Below are 27,552 nucleotides of genomic sequence, written 5' to 3' on the forward strand. Positions count from 1 at the left end.
ACACTGAACTGAATGGGTTGGCATGAATTTTAGATTTTACAAGTGGAGCTGATTAACACAGAAACTTAATTAGTTATACAAATGCTGGGCATGGTGGTGCACACCTTTAATCACTGCACTTGGGTGGCTCTGTAGACCAGAGATCTGCATGCCTCTGCCTCACAAGTGCTGGGATTAAAGGTGTGTGTCACCACCACCTGGGCACTGGCTGGTCTTGCCTATTACACATGTTCTGTAAACACACATAGAAGTGTGATTATGGTAAAGTGAGTTTAGGAATGCCTGGCCTGTTAACCACCTCCTAGCACTAGTACTTTGCCATGACACATCTACAACCCTCAATGAAAACCACCTTAACATACCTGACATGGGTCTTCGATACCCATTCTATTCCAGGAAAAGCCTCAGGAATTTTCGGTCACCTGAAAATTGAGAAATCAGGGATGAGTGTTTAGAAGAAGCTTTAAAGACATACAAAATAAAAGAGAGAGATCCTGCATGCAATTTACACATTACAGGAAAGAAACATGCAATTTTTCAGAAAATTCAAATAACATTGCACTGTGAATATCAATATGGTGTCTTGGGGGCTCATCCTTGTACATTTTAAAACAGCTGAGCAGAAAGCTTTACTCTGGGGTGCAGCAGGTCTTCTTATCTACAGTCATTGAAATTTTACAATGTGTCATTTAAGATGTCAGACTTTGTGCCCAAGTTACATTACAGTTCACTTGTGATGGGCAGGATTATTAAGAGTTATGGAGAATTTATGCGGCAGCATATGGTTTTTCTTTTTACAGCTATTTTTATTAAACAATTTTTGCAAAGTTTTAACATTAAAATTAACAACTAAAGAATTGTTTATGCAAGTTGCTGTCACAGTTTATATAAAAGAGAAATATGTGCTATTAAAATCAGACATTTAGGTTACCTTTGGTTTTTTGCGATGCATGTTAGCTTTACACATCCTGATTCTCTTGCGATAATTTTCCTTTAAAAAGGGGGGTATAGAGTGATCTCTTTTCATCAAAACAAGACATAATGCCCTGAAAGCTGACTTCAAACCATGGTTGAAAATTCAGTTATTTACACTTTATCACAATCTATAAATACATTTTTTTGTTGGTGTGTTTTAAAAAGAAAAAACAAAAATGCCCATCATGCACTGCTACAGGCAGCTTGGCACGTCACACAAGAGGATTTTTCACCCCCGAGCAGTTTATGCGGCTCTCAGGGAAAGAATGAGGTCCCTGGGAATGAAGAGTGGAAACAGGGCCAACCAATTCCATTTTCTTACATAGTCTTGTGGGATGGAATTCAGGACCAGCCTACCATGCCAGCTCCTGCCCCAAGCCAGCTGACCTGTTGTAACAGCATCTCTAGGATTAGAAGGGAAACCCTCAAGGGCATCCAGGTTTTGCTGAATTGTAGTATCTGAACACAAGTAAAATCAATGTCTGAGCCCAGAGATTTGGTATCATTCTTTAAGGCCACCTAAGGGTTCTTTCTACAGAAGGTGCAAGCTAGGGTGGCTGGCACTTGAAGTACCTATACCTTCACATGAAAACCAATCTGTTTTAGTCAGTTGGGTTTTTCTCTCTAGAAATTAAATTTTTGATAGGATTGGATAAAACTGCTTTCAACAACTTCCAGGGGGTGAAAAAGCTTTGGTTCTTTTTAAACTAAAACTTAACAACTCATAAACTTTTTTTTGGTAAACTTAAAATAAAATCCCCACCACCACTTTTAAGAATGTCTCCAACTTTTAACAAGCCCATTAACTTTAGAGTTAATTTAAGTTTATGTGAAAGAGAAAACTATTTTATTGTCCACCCCCAAAAATGACAATTCATCACATTTACTTTGATTAAAAAAGGACTAAACTTTATTGACAAACTGCTGCAGACATTTTGACATAAGTTTAAGCTACCTATTTAGGCAGACTTACACATGTAGCATTTAATCTTCCGAGAACAAAATGGGAGGACGGTACAAATCCATTAGGACTTTAACTTATGTACAAAGTGGATTTTGATTCCTTTTTCATTCAGCTGCAGTGTCCCTTTTTATATCATGCTAGTGTTGAGACATACTTGACTACCTTGGGAACAGCTCAAAATTGACAATGGTCAATTCAATGAACATCATCAGCTTTTGGCCCCAGTGTCCAAGTGAGTTTTTCATGGAGTGCAGAAGCTCAGATGGACAAAATACTCTGACATTTTAAATACTGAAAATTTGATTATTAGTACTATTAATGAAAAGATTGTGGCTAAAAAATACACCATCAAATTCCATTTAGGTGGCCAACTCCTTTCCCCCATCAACCTTATCCAAACCCTACCCACCCCCCACTAAGTATCTCTCAACACTGTATGTCTGGGGCTAGATTTCAAAACCCACATAATGAAAAAGTCAGTTTTACAAACCTAATTTTGTTGTTGTTTTAAGTCAATTAACGTTAAAAATTGCATCAACTATTTAATTCATTAGGATCTTTCATATTAAAATTTAACCTTAAGATTCAACCGCCATGTGCTTTTAAAGGAAATGTTTTTAGAGACGTCTGAGCTCACTTTTACATGGTGGCACCTACTGCCGTTAACATTGTGATTTTACATCTTAAGCAGCCCTGAATTTTGAAATGTAGCCTAGTTTGGGATTCTGCAACTATGACTTTACGGGGTGCCTCAAATCAAAACTAAGAAAAAGTTAACAAGCCTTTACTTCAGAACCTTTAAGCAAGCAATGCCACTTTTGAAACTAACATGTTTGTGTTTTTTTTTACTCAACTTCTTTTTTTATTATAAAAGGTACACTGTTTATATTTAAACAACAAAGAAAAAAAAGCATCTACACACTTAAAAAATTAATTCAATATCCTAAATCTATTTTTAACTCATTTTAAAATACTACATACAGAAGCCAGAATGCAGAGTTAAGAATGGAGGAAGGTGGGGAAAAGAAAGGGACCACGAAGAAAAACACTTAGACAATTACTTGTCTGTTGTGGGTAAAGCAACAGGAATCCTGGGATACAAGAAATCAGTAACAACTTTGCTCATAACTGATATTTTCCCCTCCTGTTTGTTTTTAATAACGTCCATATGGGTGCTCTCTGTAGGATCCCTTCACTGGCCTAGCTGGGGGGGCCTTCAGTGATGGCCTGGTCCCATTCCAGTCATCTTGTCCTGTGGAAAAAGCAGAAACACTTTATAAACCACGGGCCAATGTTTTTTCGGCATAACCAGGGTAAGTTAACATCAGACATGTATCACCAACAATACTGTTTTTCGGGCTGGAGAGGTGGCTCGGAGGTTAAGAGCACTGACTTCTCTTCCAGAGGTCCAGAGTTCAATTCCCAGCAACCACATGGTGGCTCACAACCATTTGTAATGAGATCTGGCGCCCTCTTCTGTATACATAATAAATAAATAAATCTTTAAAAAAAAAAATACTGTTTTTCTTCCAGCATCTTGATACATTCCTGGTGTTCTTTGATCACTTCTACTTGGGCCTCCTTGATCAGCATGGGTCATCTCCCATCATTTTGAGTAGAAGACAAAGGGAATAATTCAGAAAATGCTAGCCTTTACTGTACAGTTCTCCTGAGCAGCAACATTCTCCATAAGCAACATAAATGGTACCCAGTTCCAAAACCTGGATAAATGCAACACATTGCTTGAGGCAGTAAAGGAGTCATTAATCTCAGGGAGTCTGCAATGGCTATTCCAGTTCCCAAAGCCATTTGGCACTCGTCTTCAGTTAAGATGGCAAAACATCTGCAAGGCCAATTAAATGAGGACCTCCACCACAACATGGTACTCACACACTAGGGGTAAAGTATAAAGAAGTACTGCATTATAAAACTGTAGAGAATTTCTTAGTTCTTTTCTCAGGCCAACAGCCCTGAGAAGCACTAACATTCTCAAAATGTTTTTCTTCGTGACTTCTACAGATGACCTCTTTTATATTTATCCTTACCTTTGCCATACCAATTCATGACTACATGTAAATACTAGGTACCATTACCAAAGGTCTTACTTTTCTGTATGGATCAAAAATTACATAGAATTCTACCTATGCTTCTAGTACAATATACAAGGCCCATCCACTTTGCAAGATGCTCCTGGGTACCAACAAAAAAGTGTGTTTCTAATTCTCTTTAGAAAGGAATCTATCAGAAAATACTGATCATGATAACATCATACCAGGAACACATGAATAATAATCTGCCTCTTTATTTTTAGAGATACAGTCTTATTATGTATCTCATCTTAGGATAGACTTGAAGTCAGTATGTAGCTTAACCTGGCTTCAAACTTACAATTCTACTGCCTTAGTCTCAAGTACCTGGGATATAGTTTGCATCTTTTTTTTTTTTTAACCAGGATCTCATGTACCTCATGTTACTCTCAAATTTGGTATATCATGGATGATGACCTTAAGTTTCTGATGTTCCTGCCTCTATTTCCCATCTGCTACAACTACAGGCATGAGCCACCATGCTGGGTTTCAGCCTCTTTAAGTTCAATCTTTTCCAACAAAAAAGAAATGCATTTTTGCCAAACACATATAGAAACTCTTGTATTGCCTCATTGATGGAGGGAAATACTGAGCTATAATCACCCCACCTTCTAAACAGTACACACAAGTGGAGTGCCGCAATGTTACTATGGCAACAGTGCAGTACTATTTAGTTAAAACTTGTAAAAACTGTTTTTTGGGGATCAGGATCTGATTGGCTATGCCGTATCATGCCAATAGGTTAAGCTTAGTGTCTTATAGGAGGACCCACTAGATTCCCTTTTCTAACTCTCTGTGGAGTATCTTAAGATGAACTAAGCCCCTTTGCAGGGAATTCCTCGGGGATGCAGAAGACCTCTGTTTATAAAGACTGCTCTCACTGCATACAAATATCCTCAGAGACCCATTAACACAAAGTCATTATTAGCTCTTAAGGACACAATTAAGCAATGTGTTTTCAACCAAACCTCAGTTGGGAAGGCAGTCTGGGTTTTGCTACTACCTTCCCAGCCTGAACTGCTGTAATGGGATCAGTACCTGAGTTGACAGGGGATGAAGCTCAGATGATGGAGGACTTGTCTAGCAAACAACAAGTCCATTACTAGCTACCACATAAAACCAGACGTGGTAGCACATGCTGTAACCCCAGTAGAGAAATTAGAAAATCAAGGTCATCATCAGCCATATAATTCAGAGCAGGCTGAGGTTGAGATAAAATGAATAAAAATAAAAATTTTTTAAAAATAAAAATTTTTAAAGAGTAAGAAATTTGACTTGATATGTCTCCCAAGTAGGAAGGAGCTTGGTGCTACTACTGATGTGACTTAGCTCCACCCCTGAAGCCTCTGATTTGATTCTAACAGGTACTATTTTTGCCTTCTAATCTGCTGTGATGAGCTGCTTTTAGCTGGCGTTTTCTTCTGTACTACTATTATTTTCAGTAAGTTTTTTTTTCTTTTTTAAATGAGGGAGGGGTAGGACAGTAGAGCTAAACAAGTAAGTTCTTCTATCTCTCAACATGGCCAAGGCACCAGCAGCAAAAGGTCCAAAACCAGTGAAGCTAGATCTGACCCCAAGACATACAACACCATAAAATCGAAGAGCCAAACTTCCAGAGTTACATTTACCAATGCAGCAGGCTTCTACTGCTCCTTAGATGTGACTGTCTGACTCCCAAGAATCCATCAACCAGTATTTTTCCAGACTTACTTATACATTTTACCCCACCACAGAAATAAAAACATACCATAAGCTTCATAAGAATCTTGAACCTCCCCATGTCCATAGTCATAATATTCTGACTCCCTGGAAAGCCAAAAACAGAACATTAAAAGGCTTTAGTTTTAGCATTCTTTCAATATTCCCTATCTTCGGCACTTTATATCTATAAAATAGGGAGAATGTTCTGTCCCATCCCTAACCACCCTAATAGTTACAAACAAAACATGTATAAACCATGTATTTACCAAAAAGTCTAAGTATAGCAAAAAAAACAAACACAAAACAACAACAACCCCCCCCCCCCGATATCATACAATTTAATATGGAGAACCACAATCTAAATCAGATTCTTACAATATTATCATGTACGTATTCATATAGCTCACTGGAAGAGAACAGGAAAAGGCCTGTTTTGTCCCTATTATAGATATCTGAGATAGGCAAGATATATATATATTTATACACATACTCAAAGCTGTGTTTAAGAGAAATTAAAAACAAAACACCTAGGTTAAGTTTCTAGCTTGTTCTTAAAATTAAAGGCATCTCCAATGTGGGTGGGGTCAGTTGATTTGTCTGTAATGAGACAAAGCCTCCAGTATCCCAGGCTGTCCTTGAACTCATGATTCCGTGCTGAGATAACTCAGGACTTGATGTACACTAGGCAGGCATTCTACCAACTGAGCGTGGTATTTCTTAATAAAAGAATTATTTAATGGTATTTTTCTCTTTGTTTCTACGTAGTCATAGCTCAGGAATTTCTCATCAATTAGCCTCAAATCCTAAATTATTACATAAAATTCAGTTATCCAAATTTGCAGGCCCATATGCCTTTAAGTCATCAAAAGCAGAGAAGATACCTTCAAAATGGTAAGTCAGATTACTCTGTAGGTCGGGGTTTGCCCAAATCTTTAGTTTCCCCAACTCCACCCATCTAGAACAATATACAGGACACTATTATTGCCTGACTCACCCTTGGCTCTGGCTGTAATAACCTTCATATCCTTCATAACTCTGTTCTGCATATGTATCATCATATCCCTGGAACAAATAAATTAGGTCAGAATTGCATGTAATAGAGAAGATAATTACAATCAATTGGGGGTCAGGTTGGGGGATCATGGGCTTCTGAATGAACAGGCCATGAACATTTTCTCAAAATATTAATATCCGCTGTAGAAGAGTGAAGAAAGACAAAACAAAAATCAAATATAATATGATTCAGTATTATCAATAACAATCTCTTGGTAAAATTCTGTATGTCAAACCACAACTTACTTCTTCTCATTTAACTTATACAGAGATGGTAATAATGCCTAAAATAGAAGAAATATCATTTCATAGTTCAAAATCAACTAAACAGACTTCAAATCTTAAAGTAGTGTTTTTTACCTACACACAGGAATAAGACTCTTTGTCACTACTTTCCCTGACAACCTAGGAATGGAGGAAATGATGCATTGTTCAAACATTCTTACATAGTCTTCGTATGTTTCTGGTGCAGGTGGTGGAGGTAAAGGTATTCTCTGGATGCCTGCTGTCCGAGCTCTTGGTGTTGGAGCACCCCTCACAGTGGGTGGGGGTGGCACGCCTCGAGTCACAGTGGCACCTCTGGTAATAGAGCCTCTCACTGGAGTTCCACGAACCAAAGCCCCTCGAGGTGGTCCAACACCACGACCTCTACAAAAACAAAATTTATATAAATTTCAGCTTTCAATAATCAAGCCATACTCATGCTCAGGGTTGTTCATACATTTTCGAGCTAGAAATATTTTATACTTTTCAACTACTTGCTCACTTATTTGAGGCAAGGTCTCCTGGAGCTGCTCTGGCTAATACAGAACTCATACAAATCCACCTAGCAATGCCTCTACTGGGGTATGCACCACACCTAGTTAATTTAAGTTTCTTAAAGGGAGGCTCTGTGGCTACGCTTGGTAGATATAGGTCAGAGCCTATATCTCTTGCTTGCCCCCCCCCCCCTTTAATTTTTCGAGACAGGGTTTCTCTGTGTAACAGTCCTGCTGTCCTGGAACTCACTCTGTAGATCAGCCTGGTCTCGAACTCACAGATTTATGCCTGCCTCTGCCTCCCAAGTGCTAGAATTAAAGGTGTGGGTCACCACTGCCTGACTGCCCTTTCTTTTTACTTTTTTTTCCTTTTATTGAGATGGGGGTTCATATAACCCAGTATGGTCTTGAACTCACTATGTAGCTGAGGATGACTTTGCACTTCTAGCTTTTACTTGCCAGGTACTGGAATTAAAACTGTGTGTCATCATACCTTGTTTGTGAAGTGCTAGGGATCAAACCCAGGGATTTGCACATGCTAGGCAAGCATTCTATCAATGAGGCACATCTCTAATCCTAAAAGAGACTTTAAAGCATGGAATAATATACATACACATGACAGGGTCTAAACCAGCAGACTCTCTGGGCTCAATAGTGGATCACAACACCTCAGGCAAGTCTAGGCTAATGAATATTACATAAATGTTAAACTCAAAGGGTAAAATTCTACCGGGTGGCGGTGGAGCACGCCTTTAACCCCAGCACTCGGGAAGCAAAGCCAGGTGGATCTCTGTGAGTTTGAGGCCAGCCTGGTCTACTGAGTAAGATCTAGGACAGGCACCAAAACCACATGGACAAACCCTGTCTCGAAAAACCAAAAAGGTAAAATCCTAAAGTCATACTAGATAGCCAGGTTTGGTGCTTATGACTTTAGTCACAGAACCTAGAAGGTAGAAATAGGTGATCTCTTTTGAGTTTCAGACTGGCCTGGTCTATGTAGCAAGTTCCAGGTAAGTCAGGGCTATATAGTGAAAAAGACAACTAGGGGGCCAGTGTAATGCTTAGTGAGTAAACACACAGATGAGCAAGGCTGACAACCTGAGTTCAATCCCTAAGACCCGGATGATAGGACTCATTGTCCTCTAACTTCCACACCCACATATGTATCCCCCAAATGCTCACAAATTAATAAATGCAACAAAACATTTTTTTTTAAATGCTAGGACTGTCCAAAATTAGAAGCCCCTAAGTTTCAGTAGGACTGTATCACTTGTCTATGGCCAAACTGCTAAGATCTAGAATTCTACACTTGATATACCATACAAACCCTGACTCTTCCTGAGCTAGACAGAGCAAAGGAGACTACCAGTAGTCAGATTTATATTTCCTTTTCAACTATTTTTTTACCTGGGAACAGGTGGAGGAGGAGGGGCAGCTCCTCGTCCTCTTACTGGTACCCCACGACCACGAGAAGGTTCAGGAACTCCATTCAAGTAGGACAATTCTAGAAACTGCTCCTGGCAGATATCATCCATCATATCCTGGGAATTAAAGGCAACAAAGAATGTGTAACTTCTCCTTCCAAAATTCACATGGCCCTGACACAGCCTTGAATCTTAAAAACAGCTTTGAAGCTGGCAATAGTAACACATACCTTTAAATCCCAGCATTCTGGGAGGCAGAGACAGGATGATCTCTGTGAGATTGAGGCTACACTGAACTACATAGTTTTGAGTCCTAGGACAGCCAGAGACACATAGTGAGTCCCTGTCTCAAAATACCACCCCCAAAAAGAAGAGTCTTGAAATCCTAGGTGATGTCTCAAGTCAAGAAATTCATTCTCTGAAGTCAAATTATACCCTGTCACTTGAGGAAGGCCTTGTCAGCAGACCCTTACTAATAGATGAGGTTTTTCAGAAAGTAGTTCCTGCTTGATCACTTCTTTTACATATATATGTGTATGTATATTACATATATACAAACCTTTCTCAAGTCAAGCCAAACAACCTATAGCTCACCGCCTGGAATATTCTCACAAGTAGTCTTTGCAAACAGTTACTTTTCCTAGAATAACAGAAGCCACTACCATTAATGAAGCTCTATGTATTGGCTGCTATATAAGAAGCTCCGTATGGATTTTTCATTTAACTGTCAAAATGACCCTGCCAAGATCTCCTCACAGTATAATTGGAAACTCTAACCCTTCTAAGACACATTAAAAGGAGAGGGGTATAATTAGGGAGTAAAAAGCATGTCTAGTGTACACACACAGTCCTGAGAAATTCCTAATGCAGCCCCAAAAGGGAAAGATCCTCTTTTTTTGTTGTTGCAAAACCACACCTTTTTCCCTAAAACACCATGTAGTTTTCACATAGACTGAGATTTTCAAGATGTACATGGATGTAGACCCAGAGGTTCACTGTTTTCTCAACTGCTTCTCCACCTTATTGAAACAAGGTCTCTCTCTGAATCCGGAGCTCATTCACTCACTAGGCTATTCAGCAAGCCCCACAGATCTTCCTGTCTCCACAGCAAGCTTTCATGTTGGTGCTGGGGGAGCCAACCCAGTTTCATAAGCTTGATCGCAAGTATTTTGTGAACTGAGTTTATCTCCCTAGCCTCAAGAGCCATTTCTGTACCTTTATAGCCAAGCGCAATTTTACTGCTTATCTACTATGACTTAACATTTGGGGTGAACAAGAAGCCCATGGCTTAGAAAAGTGAAATTAAAAGTTACCCAAGAAACGCCAGGCATGATGCACACGCCTTTAATCCCAGTGTTTGGGAGGCAGAGGCTGGCAGATCTGTGAGTTTGAAGCTAGCCTGGTCTACAGAGTGAGTTCTAGGACAGCCAGGGCTACACAGAGAAATCCTGTGTCAGAACCCCCCAACTCCCTCGCAAAAAAAAAAAAAAAAAAAAAAAAAAGGAATGACACAGTCCCCCGAAACTCCGTACTTTCCTTGACCTTATATATCATTGCTACTTAAGACTAGAAAGGGTCAAGTACTACCAATGCTCAGCTCATTGCTCAGGTATCTCCAACAGTCTCATCTGTCAATTAAGATAAATTTCGGAGCCGGGTTTAATCCCAGCATTTGGGAGGGAGACAGATCTTTGTGAGTTCAAGGCCAGCCTGGTCTACAGAGTTCCAGGAGAGCCAGGGATGTTACACAGAGAAACTGTCGGGGGTGGGTGGGTGGTGGGGCGGGTGGGTGGTAATAAATTTCAGTCTACTCTAAAGTATTTAGTAAATATAGATGAAGTTTGTGGGGCTGGAGACATAGCTCAATTGGTAGAGTGCTTGCCTAACATATATGAACAAGGCCTAGGTTAGATCCCTAACACACAAAATCAAGTGTGGCAGTGCATGGCTTTAATAATAGCATGAAGATCAGTGAATTCAAGGGTATCCTCAGCTACAAAGCAAATTTAAGGCCAGGCTGCACAGCATGCAAGGTTCTTAACAGAACAAATAAAAACCAGTGTTTGCTTACACTGGAGTCCCATCCTCAAGATACCTTCTTAAATATTTGGAAAAAGTCCAAAATCTGGAGGGCAGGGAATTCTCAAACATTCCAGTACAGATCAGATTACTGATACTTAACCTGTACTATAATCAGGTTAACACTATTACACACCATTTTCTAGGTCTGGTGGAACACATCTTTAATCCCAGCACTTGGAAGGCAGAGGCAGGTGGATCTATGCAAGCTGGAAACCAGCCTGGTATACATACTGAGCTCCAGGCTAGGCAGGGATACATAGTGAGACCTTGTCTCAAATAAACAATGATAATCATACATATAACATATACGCCTTCTAAGCCAGACTCTGAAATAAAAACTCCACCAGAAGAACCCTGCAGTGTGCTACATTAGAACACTGGATGCAATAAGCTTCCTGTTGTCAACTCTATTCAAGACTCTAGCACACAAATTCCTTAAAGGCAGATTTACCTTAAGTCCTTTTCCTGATACCATCTCCTGGTTCCACAGTAGTACCAAAATACTAAACTGAATGAAGACCTTATTAAATATTTGTTAAACAGATTGCCAACACCTCAGGACCCAAAATATTGACAAAAGATAATAGTAAATATTAATGAGGCCACATTAAAAAAGTAGGCTTTGGGGCTGGAGAGATGGCTCAGAGGTTAGAAGCACTGGCTGTTCTTCCAGAGGTCCTGAGTTCAAATACGAGCAAATACCACCACATGGTGGCTCACAACCATCTGTAATGAGATCAGGTGCCCTCTTCTGGCCTGCAGGGATACATGCAGGCAGAACACTGTATACATAATAAATAAATCTTAAAAAAAAAAAAAAAAAAAAAGTAGGCTTTGGAGTATAGTACCTAAAGAATGAGGTGTGAGTAGTGGGGAAACCTCAGAAAAATGAACAAAAGTATAGACCCTAGTCAAGAACCCTGGCCTTCTCAACAGTATGATCCTTGCTTCTTCCTTGTTCAGACAATAAAAAATATGCATATTTCCTTACTGGTACTAGAAATTTCTTTACTTCCTCCATGGCATGGGCCATAAGAGCATAAGCCTCACATGGGGGTCCAAAGACTTCAATGAAGACATGCAGATCCATATTTAAATGGGCATATTTGGGGTCTCCACCCTTGCGAAGCTCTTCCTCCTATTAAAAAAAAAAAGAGCAAAGAAATATCGAGTCATACATAGACTAAAAGAAAACAACACCTATATCTCTAGGCCATAGGGAGAGCCAGAAATAACTTACTATGTAAAAGACCTGAACTCCTAAGGAAGGTAAAGCAAGTCCTAGAATCTGGAACTCATATCACCCGATAAACTGTACTTGGTTACTGTCCCTTAAACAGTGGAGCATTCAATGCAGTGAATTTGAAGGAATGATATGTTAAAGCTTAATCTTAGAATCTGCTCAGATAACAGTAGTTTGCTGGGTATTTAGTGTATGTGTTTATGACCAACCAGTAGTTTTTAAACCCATCGGAGCGCTTTATCACCATCAGTCCTGCTTATGTGTTTTTATTGTCTAGGAGTTCAAGGAAAGAACAAAGATAGGACAAAGAAGAAAATCTCTTACAAATCTCACCAACTAAAACAATATACGTCAGATTCATTCTGTGTATCTAGTGAGAAATGCTAAAGGACAAGAGAAAAAAAAAAAAAAACTACCTAAAAGTTAGTTCCTCAGGCTGGAGAGATGGCTCAGTGGTTAAGAGCACACTCTGGCTGTTCTTCCAGAGGTCCTGAGTTCAATTCCCAGCAACCACATGGTGGCTCACAACCACCTATAATGGGATCTGATGCCCTCTTCTGGTGTGTGTATACATAACATAAAGAAATCTTAAAAAAAAAAAAAAAAAAAAAAAAAAAAAAAAAAAAAAAAAAAAAAAAAAGTTAGGCCCTTAAAAAAAAGTTTCTAGATTTTTAGCAGGCAAATCTTAGTTATAAAGCTGATCCTAGAGGAAGACCATTATGTGTGGTAGGAAGCTTCTTGTCAACTAACAGTTCACTGTGTAAGGAACTGTAGAATGAAAAAGGAAAAAAAACCTTAGGTGGGTTCTCTTTGTCAGGATAACTCATATTTACTTTTGGCACATTCCTGTTGGCTAGAAATCAAATTACCTAACCCCAAACTCACCAGCCCTTCATACCACTGGTCTCATTATTTCCTGTCCCTGGAAAACAGGGTGGGCTGCTCACACTTTTGTGTCTTTAGTCTTATTTAGTATATACCCAGTTCTCACTTCAAGTTTTCAGAGGTAAGTTTACCAAAGCTAACAATGTTAGTTAATTATATCATAATGCAGCCAAAGAGGGGGAAGGGTTGGGCTGGAGAGATAGCACAGAGGTTAAGAGCACAAACTGTTCTTCCAGAGGTCCTGAGTTCAATTCTCAACACCCACATGATGGCTCATAACTGTCTATATTAACTATAGATCTATGGGATCCGATGCCCTCATCTGATATGCAGATATACATGCAGACAAAACATCCATATACATAAAATAAACACATCTTTAAAAAAATCATTAGGACATGTCTAGGCTCCTCCCAACATGGCCAAATGAGTGCTTATATGCAATGAAAACTTATAGCAGTCATATTTTATACGCCAGAGGGCACAGGATTAAAGATAGTGGTGAATGTCTTTAACCCCAGCACATGGGAGACAGAAACAGGCAGATCTTTGAGACCAACCTGGTCTACACAGCAAGATGCAGGCCAACCAGAGCTACATACTGAGATACTGTGTCAACCCCTCCCAACCCCTACACAAACTCCAAAATGTTTGCTTGCATAAAGCATCCTTATCAGATACTGTTCAACTAGAAGGCACTAGGGTTTTATTTTGTCTCAAGACTATGAACTTACCTTGGCTTTGTCTCTCATTGAACCCTTCCCCAAGACAGAGATCTTTGCACCAGTCTCCTCCTGAAGTCGTTTGATTGTATTTCCTTGTGGTCCAAGGATCTTCCCCACAAAATTGAACTGCAGAAAATTTAAAAAACAGAATTCTAAATGTACATACCTCTTTAAAAATTTAAACATACGCCATTTGATCTTCAACAACACTATAAAGAATCTTAATATATAAATATATATGAAATACCCATTTTACTCAAAATATATTGCAGCTGTATCAATTAGTGATTAGCTTTAAGTCATGTAACTAAGAGTACAGTTCCTAGACCTGTATTTGGATTTCCTGATAAAGTTCAGCACTCTTTCCACAACTTATTGCAATTCATAATAATGTATCGTAAACATTTTAACATGCAGAAAATTTTGTTTCTCTGTGTAGCCCTGGCTGTCCTGGAACTCGCTTTGTCAACCTGGCTGGCCTCGTACTCACAAAGATCTGCATGCCTCTGCCTCCTGAGCGCTGTGAATAAGGCATGCACCACCACTTCCCATCAACATGCATAAATTTTTATTAGTAATCAGACAAGACATTGTACATAGCAAGCAGGTACTCTACTTCTGAGCCAGAACAAAACAAATGCTGTACCCCTTGGTAGCATGTATTGTAAGCTGAATATTAACTAACTACTTCCCTTTAAAAATAAGGAAGACTGGGTGGGAGGTGGTGGTACATGCCTTTAATCCCAGAGCTTCAAAGGCAGAGGCAGGCAGATCTCTGAGTTCGAGGGCAGCCTGGTCTACAGATTGAGTTCCGGGAAAGCCAGGACTACACAGTGAAACCTTGTCTCAAAAAAACCAAAAAAATTTAAAAAAAAAAATTAAAAAGAGAACAAAGATGAAGCGTTTATTTTTAAATTTTATATTTATTAATTTATGAGAGAGAAAGAGCAACCATGTGCACCAGTACACACAAGAGCGCCAGACAGCCACACTTCACATTGGTCAGGACAACTTGGGGAAGTTGGTTCTCTCCTATCATGTGGGTTCCAGAAATCAAACTCGGGCCTTCAGGCTTGGTGGCAGGAACCTTTACCCACTGAACCATCTTGTGAGCCCAGAATATCACCTCCCTAAGACAGGGTTTCTCTGTAGCCCTGGCCGTCCTAGAACTTATTCTATAGACTAGGCTGGCCTCTAAAAGTTCTATTTTATTTGATTTATAGTCTAAGTCAGGGGCAAAGGGATGGCTTGTGGTTAACATTATTTGTTGGATTCTGTTCCCAATTACCTATAGCCCCAGATCCAAGAGAATCTGATAACCTCTTCTGGCTTCCTCAAGCACAAAGCACACACATGGTATACATAGAACATACATGCAGGCACTTATAGACATATACATATAATAAGATAAATAAAGATATATAAAGGAAAAATAAAAGGCTCAGAGGCAAAAAAAAACGTAGTTAAAGAGAAATGGGATGATTAGAAAAGCTGGCTAGAAACAAGCCAAGCTAAGGAAGGCCAGGCATTCATAAGCAGATTAAGTCTCTGTGTAATTATTTGGGAGATGGGTGGCTGGCTCCCAAAGAGTAAAAAAACCAACTCCAGCCAATCTTTTGACAAAGGGCAATGCTTTAAAGATCCAGAATTCTATTTTGGACCTAGAGCCTGAACAAACACGAAAAAGAAGTTACTTTTGATTACTAAAAGTAACTGTGCTTCCTTCTTGACTATAACTATGCTATTAGTTATGGACTTGGCTATTTTAACTTCCAGAAACAGATACTTCAAACAGTGAAGCTTTACAGATGGATACATGGCCACTCCACGTCTTCATCTCAGCCAACCCCACACCGACCTACACGGGTAACTCAGGGAAGTAAGCAGCTTTTACACTTACCTTTGGATACTGCTTCACAGGTATCAGCACCCGTTCTTTCAGCTTCATGTTCTTGTGAGAAAACAAATCCAAGTAATTCTCCTCATCATCTTTTTTTGACTCTCCTTTCTGAATCTTCTCAATTTCTGAACAAGAAAAACAGAACTTCATTTCTGCACTTTTAAATAAAGGCACCTGGCAAGACTGCTTAAAGCGGTATTATGGAGTACTGTGTAAAAAGGTAAACAGTTCAGAAGAATGTGCTAATTTTAGATAGACTGGATAAGGCACCCAAAGCTGCAAGAGGCTGACTGTGGAACTGAATCCTACTTCCCACCCTCACCTGAAGTATCTACACCATCCATTCACATGTTTCTTGACTTAAGAGTATATGCATTGGCCAGGCATGGTGAGACACACCTTTAATCCCAACACTTAGGAGGCAGAGGCAAGTAGATCTCCGAGTTCAAGGCCAGTATGAGCTATAGAGCGAGTTCCAGGACAGCCAGGGCAACACAGAGAAACCCTGTTTCAAAAAAAAACAAACAAAACAGAAAACAAAGAGAGTATATGCATTTACCTAAATTAATGCAATTGAGATGGGAAAAAGAGATATTAAAAAAAAATAAGTAAAACAGGGGCTGGAGAGATGGCTCAGCAGTTAAGAGCACTGACTACTCTTCCAGAGGTTCTGAGTTCAATTCCCAGCAACCACATGGTGGCTTATAACCACCTGTAATGAAGTAAACATAATAAATAAATAAACCTTAAAAAAATTAAAACAAATCAAAATCTCCAGCAAGAAGAAAATACAGAGATGACTGAAGAGATGTCTCAGCTATTAGGGGCACACACCGCTCTTCCAGAAATCTTTAGCTCAGCACCCATGGCAGAATGACTCTTGACCACCTCTAATGCGCCAAGGATCCAAAGCAGTCTTTTGGACTGCATGAGCACTGACACAAATAAAAAACTAAAGAAAAAAATTTTTTTTATGAAGGCTGGGCACGGTGGCTGTTTCTAGCTAACTGACCATAACCAATCACAGATTCCTTTGTTCCTTCTCCAGTCCCACTGTTCCACTCTAGCTGAAAGTATCCCAATAAAGAAACAAAAATTACTATCTAACTATAACAACGGACAGCTCTATTACCATTCCACTACAGCAATGCTTTTGTTTTCCAGTCCTTAAGAGTTTGAAAAACCTGCTCTTGCTCTGTCACATATTAGTTGTCAACTTAGACAAGTTATTTAGCTGCTCTGCATATTTGTTTTCTCATTTATCAAATACAGGCAAAATCAACCTATACAGACAGAGTAACAATGAGGTGTGTGGTGTGCCTGCCGGTGGTCCCAGCACTCAGGAGCCAAGCAGGAGGATCACCAAAGTTTGAGGACAGCCTAGGATAAAAGAGATCTTTCCTAAAATAAGAAACAAAAGAAAATCAAAATCCAACCAACTAAAAAACAAAAGAACAAAGTTTATTTCTTACTATGTGGTAGTAATACATAGTTATTATCTAGATGAAACTCAATATCCAAAACAAGAAAATACAAAAAAAGTAATTTAAAAACAACAGGGAGGGCTAGAGTGATGGCTCTGTGCTTAAGAGCACTTGCTGCACTTCCTCAGTGAAAGCACTGAGGAAGACACCAGACATTGACCTGGTTCCATACATACATACAAAGGAGTCAAAAGCCTAGAAAGCAAGAGTAATAACCTGACCCTTCAACAAGGATCAGCATCTAGGCTTGGGGCTGGAGATACAGCTCAGTGGTTAAGAGAATTCAATGCTCTTGTATACAGGACACTGGTTCAGTTCCTAGTACTCACATAGCAGCTCACAACCACCCAGATGCTCTCTTTTGGCCTCCATAAGTACTAGGCAAATACATGGTGCACATACATACATACATACATGCAGGCAAACCACTCATACACATTAAGTCTTAAAAAGCAAAACAAGCCGGGCGATGGTGGCACAAGCCTTTAATCCCAGCACTGGGGAGGCAAAACCAGGTGGATCTCTGTGAGTTCGAGGCCAGCCTGGGCTACAGAGTGAGTTCCAGGAAAGGTGCAAAGCTATACAGAGAAACCTTGTCTCAAAAAACCAAAAAAAAAAAAGCCCAAAAACCCTAGGCATTTTTTAACTTCAAATCTCACATTCCAAGGCTGGGCAGTGATGGTGCACGCCCTTCATCCCAGCACTTGGGAGGCAGAGGCAGGTAGATTTCTGTGAATTCAAGGCCAGCCTGGTCTACAGAGTGAATTCCAGGACAGCTAAGGCTACACAGAGAAACCCTGTCTCAAAGAAAAACCCAAAAAAACAAAAACCAACAAACAAAAAAAGAATCTCACATCCTTCCTGTGTTCTCTTAGTAGAGGACACTTTAAGCAATGACTATCTAACTTTATAAAAATTTTACAAACTACAATTTATGCCTGGCACAAACCTTTAATCCCAGCACTCAGGAAGCAGAGGCAGGTGGTCTATAGAAAAGAGTTCCAGGCCAGCTATACATACAGTGAGACCCTATTTTTTGCCCCTCCCACAAAGAAAAGAATTTGAAAAGGCTTACCCTAAACCAAATATGGTAGCACATGCCTGTGATCCCAGCACTCAAGAGGACTTCTGTGAGTTCAAAGCCAGCCTGAGTTACATCAAGAACTTGTCTTAGAAAAGAAAAGAGCAAAGAAAAGAAAGAACAACAACTAAAAAGATGTCTTACCCTCAGGCAAAAGCACTTTCTAGACAACATTTCTAAAAATGACTCCCTCAAATGAAGTTTGCCTGGGCCTCTGGAGACCTTGGATGTCCCAAGAGCCAAAGAAAGAAAAGCTAAGGGATAAACAACACAGAGATGTGACCCATCTGTTTGTTGGCCTGGTAATCATAATTTATCATATCTTATCCAGTGTCTTTGATGTGTCAGGAGTTTTGGATTACTCATTATAACCAACATTATCCCCATTTAATGGGCAAAGAAACTGAATTCAGAAGTTATGAAATTTGTCGCCAAACTAGTGACAGAACACTTGCAACAAGTCACTGTTTTGCAATAGTAGACCGAATTAAACATATGGCATTTTTTAAACTTTTACACATTTTTCTCCCTTTTATCCCCCTCTAAGCATCCAAAAATTGGGATTATTTAATGCATCTCAGAGCGAAGAACAGGGTTTTGATTGTTTATTTAAAGAGAATTTCAACTTCCAGAGGACAAGGATTATAGATGTGCATAATCATGCATGCATACCGAGTTAGAACATACATTTTGAGGGATAGACAAAACTGAGTTGAATACTAGCTCTGCTACATCTATAAAGTGTGACCCTACTTGTGAAATAGAATAAACCAAACATATGCTATGTCGATCCATGCCTTTATAACCCAGGCACTTGGGAAGAAGCAGAAGGATCAGAAGTTCAAGCCCAGCCTGGGTTATGAGACCCTGTTTCAAATTACACCCCCCAAAACAAAAGAGGATTAAAAAAGAAACAAGGTTAACATTAAATAAGCCTGGGGAAAAAAATGGATTGGACTTAGTGGTTCAGGCCTGCAATCTTGGCTACCACAGAAGGCTGGAACAGAAGGATTTCAAGGTCAAGCCTGGAAATTTTAGTGAGATCTGGTCTCAAAATAAAAAGTACAAGGAGCCAAGTAGTGGTGACTCACGTCTTTGGCAGATCTGAGTTTGAGACCAGCCTGGTCTACAGAGCATGTTCCAGGCCAGCCAGGGCTACAGAGAAATCTTGTCTTGAAAAACCAAAAAGTAAAAAGAGAGCTGAGATTATAGAGTTCAATGGTAGAACACCTGTTTAGCATGCTACATACAAAGGCATTGGGTAATCCTCAGTACCACCAAAACAAATTTTAGAAACAACTGCATTGAGTAAAAAACAGACTGCCATGTACTGTAGCTAGAGTTTTCCTGCTTGGCCCACAGGACAAATCTCTATCACCTGCCAGTCCCACAGCCACTCAGACCCAACCAAGTAAACACAGAGACTTATATTGGTTACAAACTGTATGGCCGTGGCAGGCTTCTTGCTAACTGTTCTTACAGCTTAAATTAATCCATTTCTATTAATCTATACCTTGCCACATGGCTCGTGGCTTACCAGCATCTTCACAAGCTGTTTCTCATTGTGGTGGCTGGCAGTGTCTCTCTCACCCAGCTTCCTGTTCTCTCAATTCTCCTCTCTGTTAGTCCCGCCTATACTTCCTGCCTGGTCACTGGCCAATCAGTGATTTATTTATTGACCAATCAGCAACACATTTGACATACAGACCATCCCACAGCAATGTACAGTATAGTAATTTTCTTAACATTTGCTAAGAGCTGCATATAGAGCAAACAACAGTCAAGATTTTTCTTTTTCACTAAGGTGTCAAGACTGGCTTAGCAAATCTGCTCCAAAGAATCAAATTCTGTCATCCTCTAGCCTCTAGGAGTACTGTACCCTCCTGTTAACAATTTCTGGAATTCCACAATCAAAATAAGTATCTTCAAATCTTAGTACAATGCCGAGCTGACACGCATATGAAAGAAACCTCTGAACCTCCCTCATACATGTATTATTTCCAGCCTTTACAACTTTTTCTGTTAGTGTCACCTTTGGGAAACATAAACCCAATGATCTTTGTGTAAAAGAACCCTTGTCCAGAATTTTTATTTACCAAACCATTTCAAATAAGAACACCTAACACATTAGGTTCCTAACCTTTTCTTTGGCGAGGGAGGAGGTCATGGGCCCCTTCAAGAATTTGAAGAAAGGTGCAAGCTAACCACCCCACCCCACAAATACACACAAGGTCATAGTATGTTACATGCAATACTGGCTAAGAATGGAGAAAATGGCCTGACAGTGATGGCACAGTGGTGGCACATGCCTTTAATCCTAGCACTTGGGGAGGCAGAGGCAGGTGGATCTCTGAGTTCAAGGCCGGCAAGCCTGGTCTACAAAGTGAGTTCCAGGACAGCTAGAGCTACAGAGAAACCCTGCTTAGAACCTTCCCATCTCCCCCTCAAAAAAATGGAGAAAATGTGGATACTGGCTCCCCCTAAAGCCTGAGTTTGGAACCCTTGTATAGGAGCTCAATTCTTGTAAGTAAAACCCAATTATAGCATATTTATCTTGGCTTCCCAAATTCTTTCATTAGGGAACGACTTTAAAAGGTAGGGATTTCTCTCTTTTTTTTCCTTTCTTTCTTTTTTTTTGTTTTTGGAGACAAGGTTTCTCTGTGTAACCATGGTTGTCCTGAACTCACTCCATAGACCAAGCTGGCCTTGAACTCACTGCCTCTGCCTCCCAAGTGCTAGGATAAAAGGCACGTGCCACTACTCCCTTAGGGATTTTTCTTTTTAAATTAAAAAAAAAAAAAAAAAAACTATTTAAGTGCACTTTTTTTCAATAATATTTCATTTTATGTGTATGGGTGTTTTGCCTGAATGCATGTCTATGAACCCCTTGTATGCCCTGGTGTCAGTGCTGGCCAGAAGAGAGCATCATATCCCCCAGAACTGGAGTTACAAACAGCTGTGAGCCATTACGTGGTTGCTTACAACTGAACACAGGTCCTCTGGAAGAATAATCAGTGCTCAACTGCACAGCTACCTCTCCAGCCACATTTTGCCTGCCCTATGTATGTATAGCTCATACCTGGTATTTAGAGAGACCAGAAGAGGACATCAATCAGATCCTCTAGAACTAGAGTTACAGGCTGTTACATGCTAAAATCTGGACGCTGCAAACTAAACCAAGGTCATGCACAAAAGCAGGAAATGCTCTTAATTGCTGAGCCATTTTTCCACGCACATGCTACCTTATTTACAGGTTTCACCATCTTTCTTCCCTAAACATCAGTAACTACCAATCTGTTTTCCATCCTTACTGTTTTTTCAAGAATGCTAGAATCAAGTGTGGTAGCACTCAAGAGACTGAATTGCACTAAATTCACAAGTTCAAGGCCAGCCCAAGCTAAACAGCAAGATCTTGTCTCAAAGAAAATGTTTCATTAGCAGGGTGGCAGCACACATACCTTTAACTCCAGCACTCAGAGGCAGAGGTAAGGGGATCTCTGTGAATGAGACCAGATTGGTTTACAGCTAGTTCTAGGCTAACCAGGGCTCCACTGTGAGATCCAGCCACAATAAAAAAAAAAAAAAAAATTAAAAAAATTTAAAAAAGCAAGGGCTTTACACATGCTAGGCAAGCATTTTACCACTCAACCATACATGGCTTTTTTTTACATTTTCATTTTGAGACAAGGTCTCCTAAATTCCCAGGCTAGCCCTGAACTCTGTAGCTCTAGCATGCCTTGAACTTGAGATTTATTTGCCTTGGCCTCCTGAGCAGCTGGGATTAACAGGCCTGTACGAACAGGCCCAGTTCTGTTACTGAGCTTTAAGGAATTAGCGTTCTGCTTTCAAGTGAAATGTCAGACTTAGCCAGAGTTGTACAAACTCCTTCTAACTTGAGGTCTCAGCCCATTCCTTGGTCTTCAATGTCTTCCTATCTCTAAAAGACTTTTAACTGTTTACCTTCATTTACTCTTTTAGCTAATTTATATTCTAATAAAGGCAAAACATATTTTTCTCCCCTACAACTCCCCAAAATCCCTTACTGTGCTGAACATCAAACACAGGGCCTTGTACATGCCAAACAAGCATTCTATCACAGAACTATACTCCGGGCCTTCAAGATAGAAAACTAAATCTAATTGTAATCAGTTTACAAAATGAAAAAAAAAAAAAAAAAAGTTAATAAAAAAGTCTTCTCTAGCCAGGCGTTGGTGGCGCACGCCTTTAATCCCAGCACTCGGGAGGCAGAGCCAGGCGGATCTCTGTGAGTTCGAGGCCAGCCTGGGCTACCAAGTGAGTTCCAGGAAAGGTGCAAAGCTACACAGAGAAACCCAAAAAAAGTCTTCTCTGTAGCTTTAGTCTCCCTGCTCTCCAAGGACATGGCACACAATTCTTCTGATTCAAATAAAGATCTTCTGTTGACTCTTATTCTACTCAAACTGTTCACTATTTGAGTCATTTATAAAGTCTACTTTCCTAAGTGCAAAAAGCACTGACAAACTAGAATTCTTACATACATTTCCCTGAGTCAAGGAAAAAAAAAGTATAGCAGGGTGGTGGTGCAGGCTTTTAATCCCAGCACTTGGGAGGCAGAGGCAGGTGGATCCGAGGCCAGCCTGGTCTACAGAGTGAGTTCCAGGACAGTCAGGGATACATAGAGAAACCCTATCTCAAAAACCAAAAGAAAAAAAAAAGTCTAGCATGGATAGGTAACTGAGTCTTTGCAGATCTGCACTGTATCTATCATCACAGCTGAACATCAATTTGGCCTACAGCAGCAGCAGTAACTCTATGTTCTATATTCCTCAGCATTTTCCCATCAAAGTAATTTATAACAGAGTCTGAGGCCACTCTGGGCAGCACCCTTCCAAGACACAGGGAGGTGGGTGGGGGGGAGTGGTGGAAAAGGAGACAAAAGATCATTGCAAATCGAGATGCTCAACAAATACAGTTACAGCTGGGCTTGGTGGCTAATCCCACTCAGGAGGCAGAGGCAGGTAGTCTAGTGAGTTTTGAGGCCAGCCTGGTCTACACAGTGAGCACTGAGTAGAAAGATCTTGCCCTCATTACTCCTCACCATAAACACTCATATACGAGTGTGTGTGTATGTATGTATGTATATATATGTATGTGTGTGTGTATATATATATATATATATATATATATACATATAATGTATTATTAAACTACTAGTGCACCAGAAGCTAATAAACATAAACTAAACTGGGCAAGGGTCAGGGAGGGCTGTGTGGTAGTAACAGGAATGGTAGTTCTGGGTCTCACTACACTTTATAGGGAATGGACAGATGCCTAAAAAGGCAGTCTTAAGTGTTGGGCTCTGCTCTCCAGTGTTCTTTATCTCAGCCTTTTCATTCTCTCTTCCCTTCTAGCACTCTATACTTTCTCATAGTTTTCTCATTTTACCCAGTTAGAGCTTCCTTTTTAAATGTCAATTTGTAGTAGGTAGTATATAATAAAGGAGTCAAGAAAAAAACTTTTAGGTGATGGAGGGAAAAAAAGAGTCAAGTGTGTGAATCAAAATGTAGACTGATTGTAAATCCTGTTTGTGCTACTAATTTAGTTTAGCCAATTATTATCTGTAATGTAATAAGATTATATTCTCAGCCATGGTGGCACATGACTTTAGTTCTAGCACTCAGAGGCAGAGGCAGGTGGATCTGAGTTTGAAGCCAGCCTGGTCTATAGATCAAGTTCCAGGACAGCCAGGACTTGACAGAGAAACCCTCCCTAGACAAAAAAACTTTTTTCACATAGTCCTTATGAAAGGTAAATACAGACTAGAGAGATGGCTCAGTAGTTAAGAGCACTTACTGCTCTTCCAGAGGACCTGAGTTCAATCCCTACATCAGGAAGCTCACAAATGCCTGTAACTAGCTCCAGAGGATCTGATGCTCTTTTCTGGCTTCCAGGAAGCACCTGTATACACATGGCATACACACACATGTACGCACACCTAAATAAAAATAAATTAAGAAAAAAAAGTTAATATACTCAATCCACTGCCCAGCACAGTAAACATTAGCTGTTTTTCCTTTCTTGTGATCTGTCTACAGCTTAAATTCAGTCTTCTTTCTCACATTTTTCCTTTTTCTGGATTATTCAGAAATATCTTTAAACCTGGCCAATAATCCCAGCACTCGGGAGGCAGAGGCAGGCGGATCTCTGTGAGTTCGAGGCCAGCCAAAGCGAGTTCCAGGAAAGGCGCAAAGCTACACAGAGAAATCCTGTCTCGAAAAACCAAAAAAAAAAGGCAGAAAATAGTTTAAGTTGGAGGGCAGCCTGGGCTACACACAGACCTTGTGTCACACAAAACAGGCTGGGAAAGAACTCCAGTGGTAAGATGCCTGTTCAGGGTGAGGATAACAAGTTCACAGCCCGCCTAAGCTATAAAGTGAGTCCAAAGCCAGTTTAAACAAGTTAGTGAGACTGTCTCCAAATTAGTTTTAAGGGCTGGTGAGAGGGTTCAGAGGGTAAAGGTGTTCTGTTGATGTTAAGCTTCACAGATGATCTGAACTTTTTTGATCTACCCCAGCATGGTGGAGAGGAACTGACACCCTAAGTTGTTCTCTGACCTCCAAGTCAACCTTTACCATAGCGACATTCTTCAGTCTGCAGACACTTGTTCTCAGTCAACCAAACACTAGTGTTTTGTTGTTTCAAGTCAGTATGGAAAAAAGTATAAAAGACAGCCTGAATGTGAAGGTCAGTTAGTAGAGTGCCTATCGTGCATAAAGCTCTGTGTTTGAGCCTCGGCACAAACTGAGTGTGGTGGGGCACACCTCCCAAACTCTGGAGGCAGAGGCAGAAGGAACAGAAATTCAAAACCATCCTTGGTTACATAGTGAGTGCCAATCAGCCTCAGCTACATAAAACCTGTCTAAAATTAAAAAAAAAAAAAAAAAAAATTAAGGAAAAATATGAAAATTCTTATCGGTAAATAACTTGTCTGAATATAATGAACAGAAACATAAGAACCAAGCCTCCCAGCACTCTGGGAGGCAGAGGCAGGTCAATCTCTGTGAGTCTGAGGCTAGCATGGTCTACAGAACAAGTTCCAGGATAGCCAGGAAAACACAGAGAAATCCTGTCTCAAACCCCCGCTCCCCAAAAAGAAAGAAATTAAATGAAACATAGGAACCCCAGTATGTACAGCATAGAGGGCACTAAGCTGAAATGCAACCAACTGATCTAAACATTTTTATTTACTGACACAGGCTTTGTTCACTGTGCTTTAAGACTCTTTATTGTTGTTTTCATGTGTCTGTAAAGAAAACCACGTCCTTAAATCATTCTAGATACATGACCCTTTTGCATTATAAAAACAGTAAAGCCACTTCATCAATGCTGGGAGATAGAGAATAAATGAAGGAAAATGGCATTTTCCTTTTACTTCATTTCAGATTTGTATTTGAGTGCCTGTAGGACAGATCCCCTGGTGCTGAAGTTACAGGTGTTTGTGAGCCACGTGTATGTGGGTGCTGGGAACCGAACCCCTGCAGAAGAGCAGAAAGTGCTCTTAACCGCTGATCCATCTCTCCCTCAGATAATGGTATTTTCACAATGAACTGTCCACAGTATCATTCTGGCCAGAGTCCAACTTACTCATCAGTGAGACGGACTGTGGGTTTTTATATGCTTAATAAGATTTAGATATAAAAAATACTTATTAAAACCATGCCTTAACCACAAGTGAAGGTCAAGCAGATGGTCTGAATAAGAAAACTAAGTCACTGAAGTCAAGAGAACTCGCTAGTCTGCAGAGAACAAAGGCTACCTTTCTTAAACTATCTCTACTCAAGCCAAAACTAAAACAAGAACACCCATTTCTCGTTCATCTCGCGCTGAAGAACCTGCGGTCCCTTACCTCCCTCTATCATTTCTTCCCACGGTCTCCTGGGTTACTTTCCCTACTTTTGCATGATTGCCAAGAGACATTTTAAAATAACGGAGACAAACCATCCGGGTCTGCAGCAATTCTTTTTCGACAGGCCGAAGGGGAAAACTCGGCTAGAGAAAAGACTCAAGTTCCGATTCTCTCGTCGCTCCAGCCTCTTGAGTAACTTAAATTCGGGAGTTCCCGCTAAGTCCCGCACCGCTCGGCAGTCCGTGCCGGCGGCGGACCGGCATCCCGGGCCTCCCTCCCAGTTCCTCCCGGTTCCGGCCGTCTTTCCCTCCTACACGCCGGATCAAGGCGCCCTCCACCACGCGCGAGCAAAAAGGTTTTTTTGGTTTTTTTTTTTTTTCCCTCTTTGGGAAAGCGGGGAGAGAGGGTTCATTTCTGGAAAGATTTGGTCGTTGGCGCGCGGGGCAACTACCAGAGGAGGAGGAGGCAGGGTCGAGAATGGGGCGGGAGCACAGTACTATCCATCAAGCTCTCCGCGCTCGGGGATCGCCAGTCTCCTTCGGGCCTCATCCAGGGCTCAGAAATCTCCCCTCACACCCTGAGCCGGGGTGGGACTGGTGGGTCCAGGCTCGCCCAGGCCAGGTCGAGAAGGTAACTCTCGATGCCCGGGACCCGAGGGGGCGGGAGCAAGAGGAACAAAGCGGCGGCCACCCACCGCCAGTACCCGCTTACCTACGGACAACAGCTGCATGGCGTGAGTGAAAGACGGGTCGAGCGAGTCCTTCTCCGCCATGAGTTCGGGCAGGTACTTATTCTCCGGCTCCATCTTGGCCGCGGCTGTAGCTGACGGGGGCAGCAGCGGGGTCGGCGCGGACCCCACTACCGTCGCGTCGGGACCCGTGGCCGAGGGAGGCAGCAGCGGCGGCGGCTGCGTGGCGGGCGAGGCCCGAACGCCCCCTCTGGGCCCACCTCCGCCTCCCCGGGACCGGTGAGGCAGCGGTGACGGCCGTGTCGGGGTCTGACGCACCGAGGGGTGGACACCGGAGGGGTCCATGGAGCCGCTGCGGCCCGAGGACCGAGTCAGGCGCGCGGCAGGGTCGTCCCGGCGCTGCATCGGGGAGGATGTGTGGCGAGCGAGCGAGGGAGCGACGCGGCGGCGGCTGAGGCCCGAGCGGCGGTTGGCGGGGGTGGAAGAGCGGGAGCGACGGCGACCGAAGCCGACCCGAGCGACCCAGCGAGAGAGCACCGGAAATGAGGCGGCGCGCGTGCGCAGGCGTCTACCGGCACCGCCCTTGAGTTTCTCCGCGGAGAACAAAGTCCCCAGTC

At 41.2% G+C, this 27,552-nt stretch overlaps 1 protein-coding gene across 2 annotated transcripts; it reads right to left on the minus strand.

The window, feature by feature from the left end:
• Window positions 1–17: 17 nt before the first annotated feature.
• Window positions 18–27,552, minus strand: Khdrbs1 (KH RNA binding domain containing, signal transduction associated 1). 2 transcript variants are annotated; one of them, XR_009377674.1, is made up of 10 exons: window positions 26,959–27,552; window positions 15,798–15,922; window positions 13,907–14,023; window positions 12,036–12,182; window positions 8,946–9,079; window positions 7,227–7,428; window positions 6,722–6,789; window positions 5,774–5,832; window positions 3,001–3,191; window positions 18–422 (listed from the first exon to the last, which is right to left on the minus strand). XR_009377674.1 is itself a non-coding variant. In XM_059255043.1 (9 exons), the coding sequence occupies exons 1-9, from the start codon at window positions 27,338–27,340 to the stop codon at window positions 3,094–3,096; spliced, it is 1,332 nt and encodes a 443-aa protein (XP_059111026.1). In that variant the 5' UTR covers window positions 27,341–27,552; the 3' UTR covers window positions 1,858–3,093. The 2 variants fall into 2 exon arrangements, 1 of the variants encoding a protein (XP_059111026.1); XM_059255043.1 differs by lacking the exon at window positions 18–422 and having other exon boundaries at window positions 1,858–3,191.

This window comes from Peromyscus eremicus, chromosome 2 (genome assembly GCF_949786415.1).
Source record: "Peromyscus eremicus chromosome 2, PerEre_H2_v1, whole genome shotgun sequence".
NCBI lineage: Eukaryota > Metazoa > Chordata > Mammalia > Rodentia > Cricetidae > Peromyscus > Peromyscus eremicus.

What these genes read in the sequence shown, in the direction of transcription:
- Khdrbs1 (XM_059255043.1), bottom strand. Translation starts at nt 27,340, where the DNA reads ATGCAGCGCCGGGACGACCCTGCCGCGCGCCTGACTCGGTCCTCGGGC. An exon ending in CATGCAGCTGTTGTCCGTAG is followed by an intron (nt 15,923 to 26,958) that starts GTAAGCGGGTAC and finishes TTTCTTGTTCAG; the next exon opens with AAATTGAGAAGATTCAGAAA. An exon ending in TAAAGAAATTTCTAGTACCA is followed by an intron (nt 9,080 to 12,035) that starts GTAAGGAAATAT and finishes TTTAATTCCCAG; the next exon opens with GATATGATGGATGATATCTG.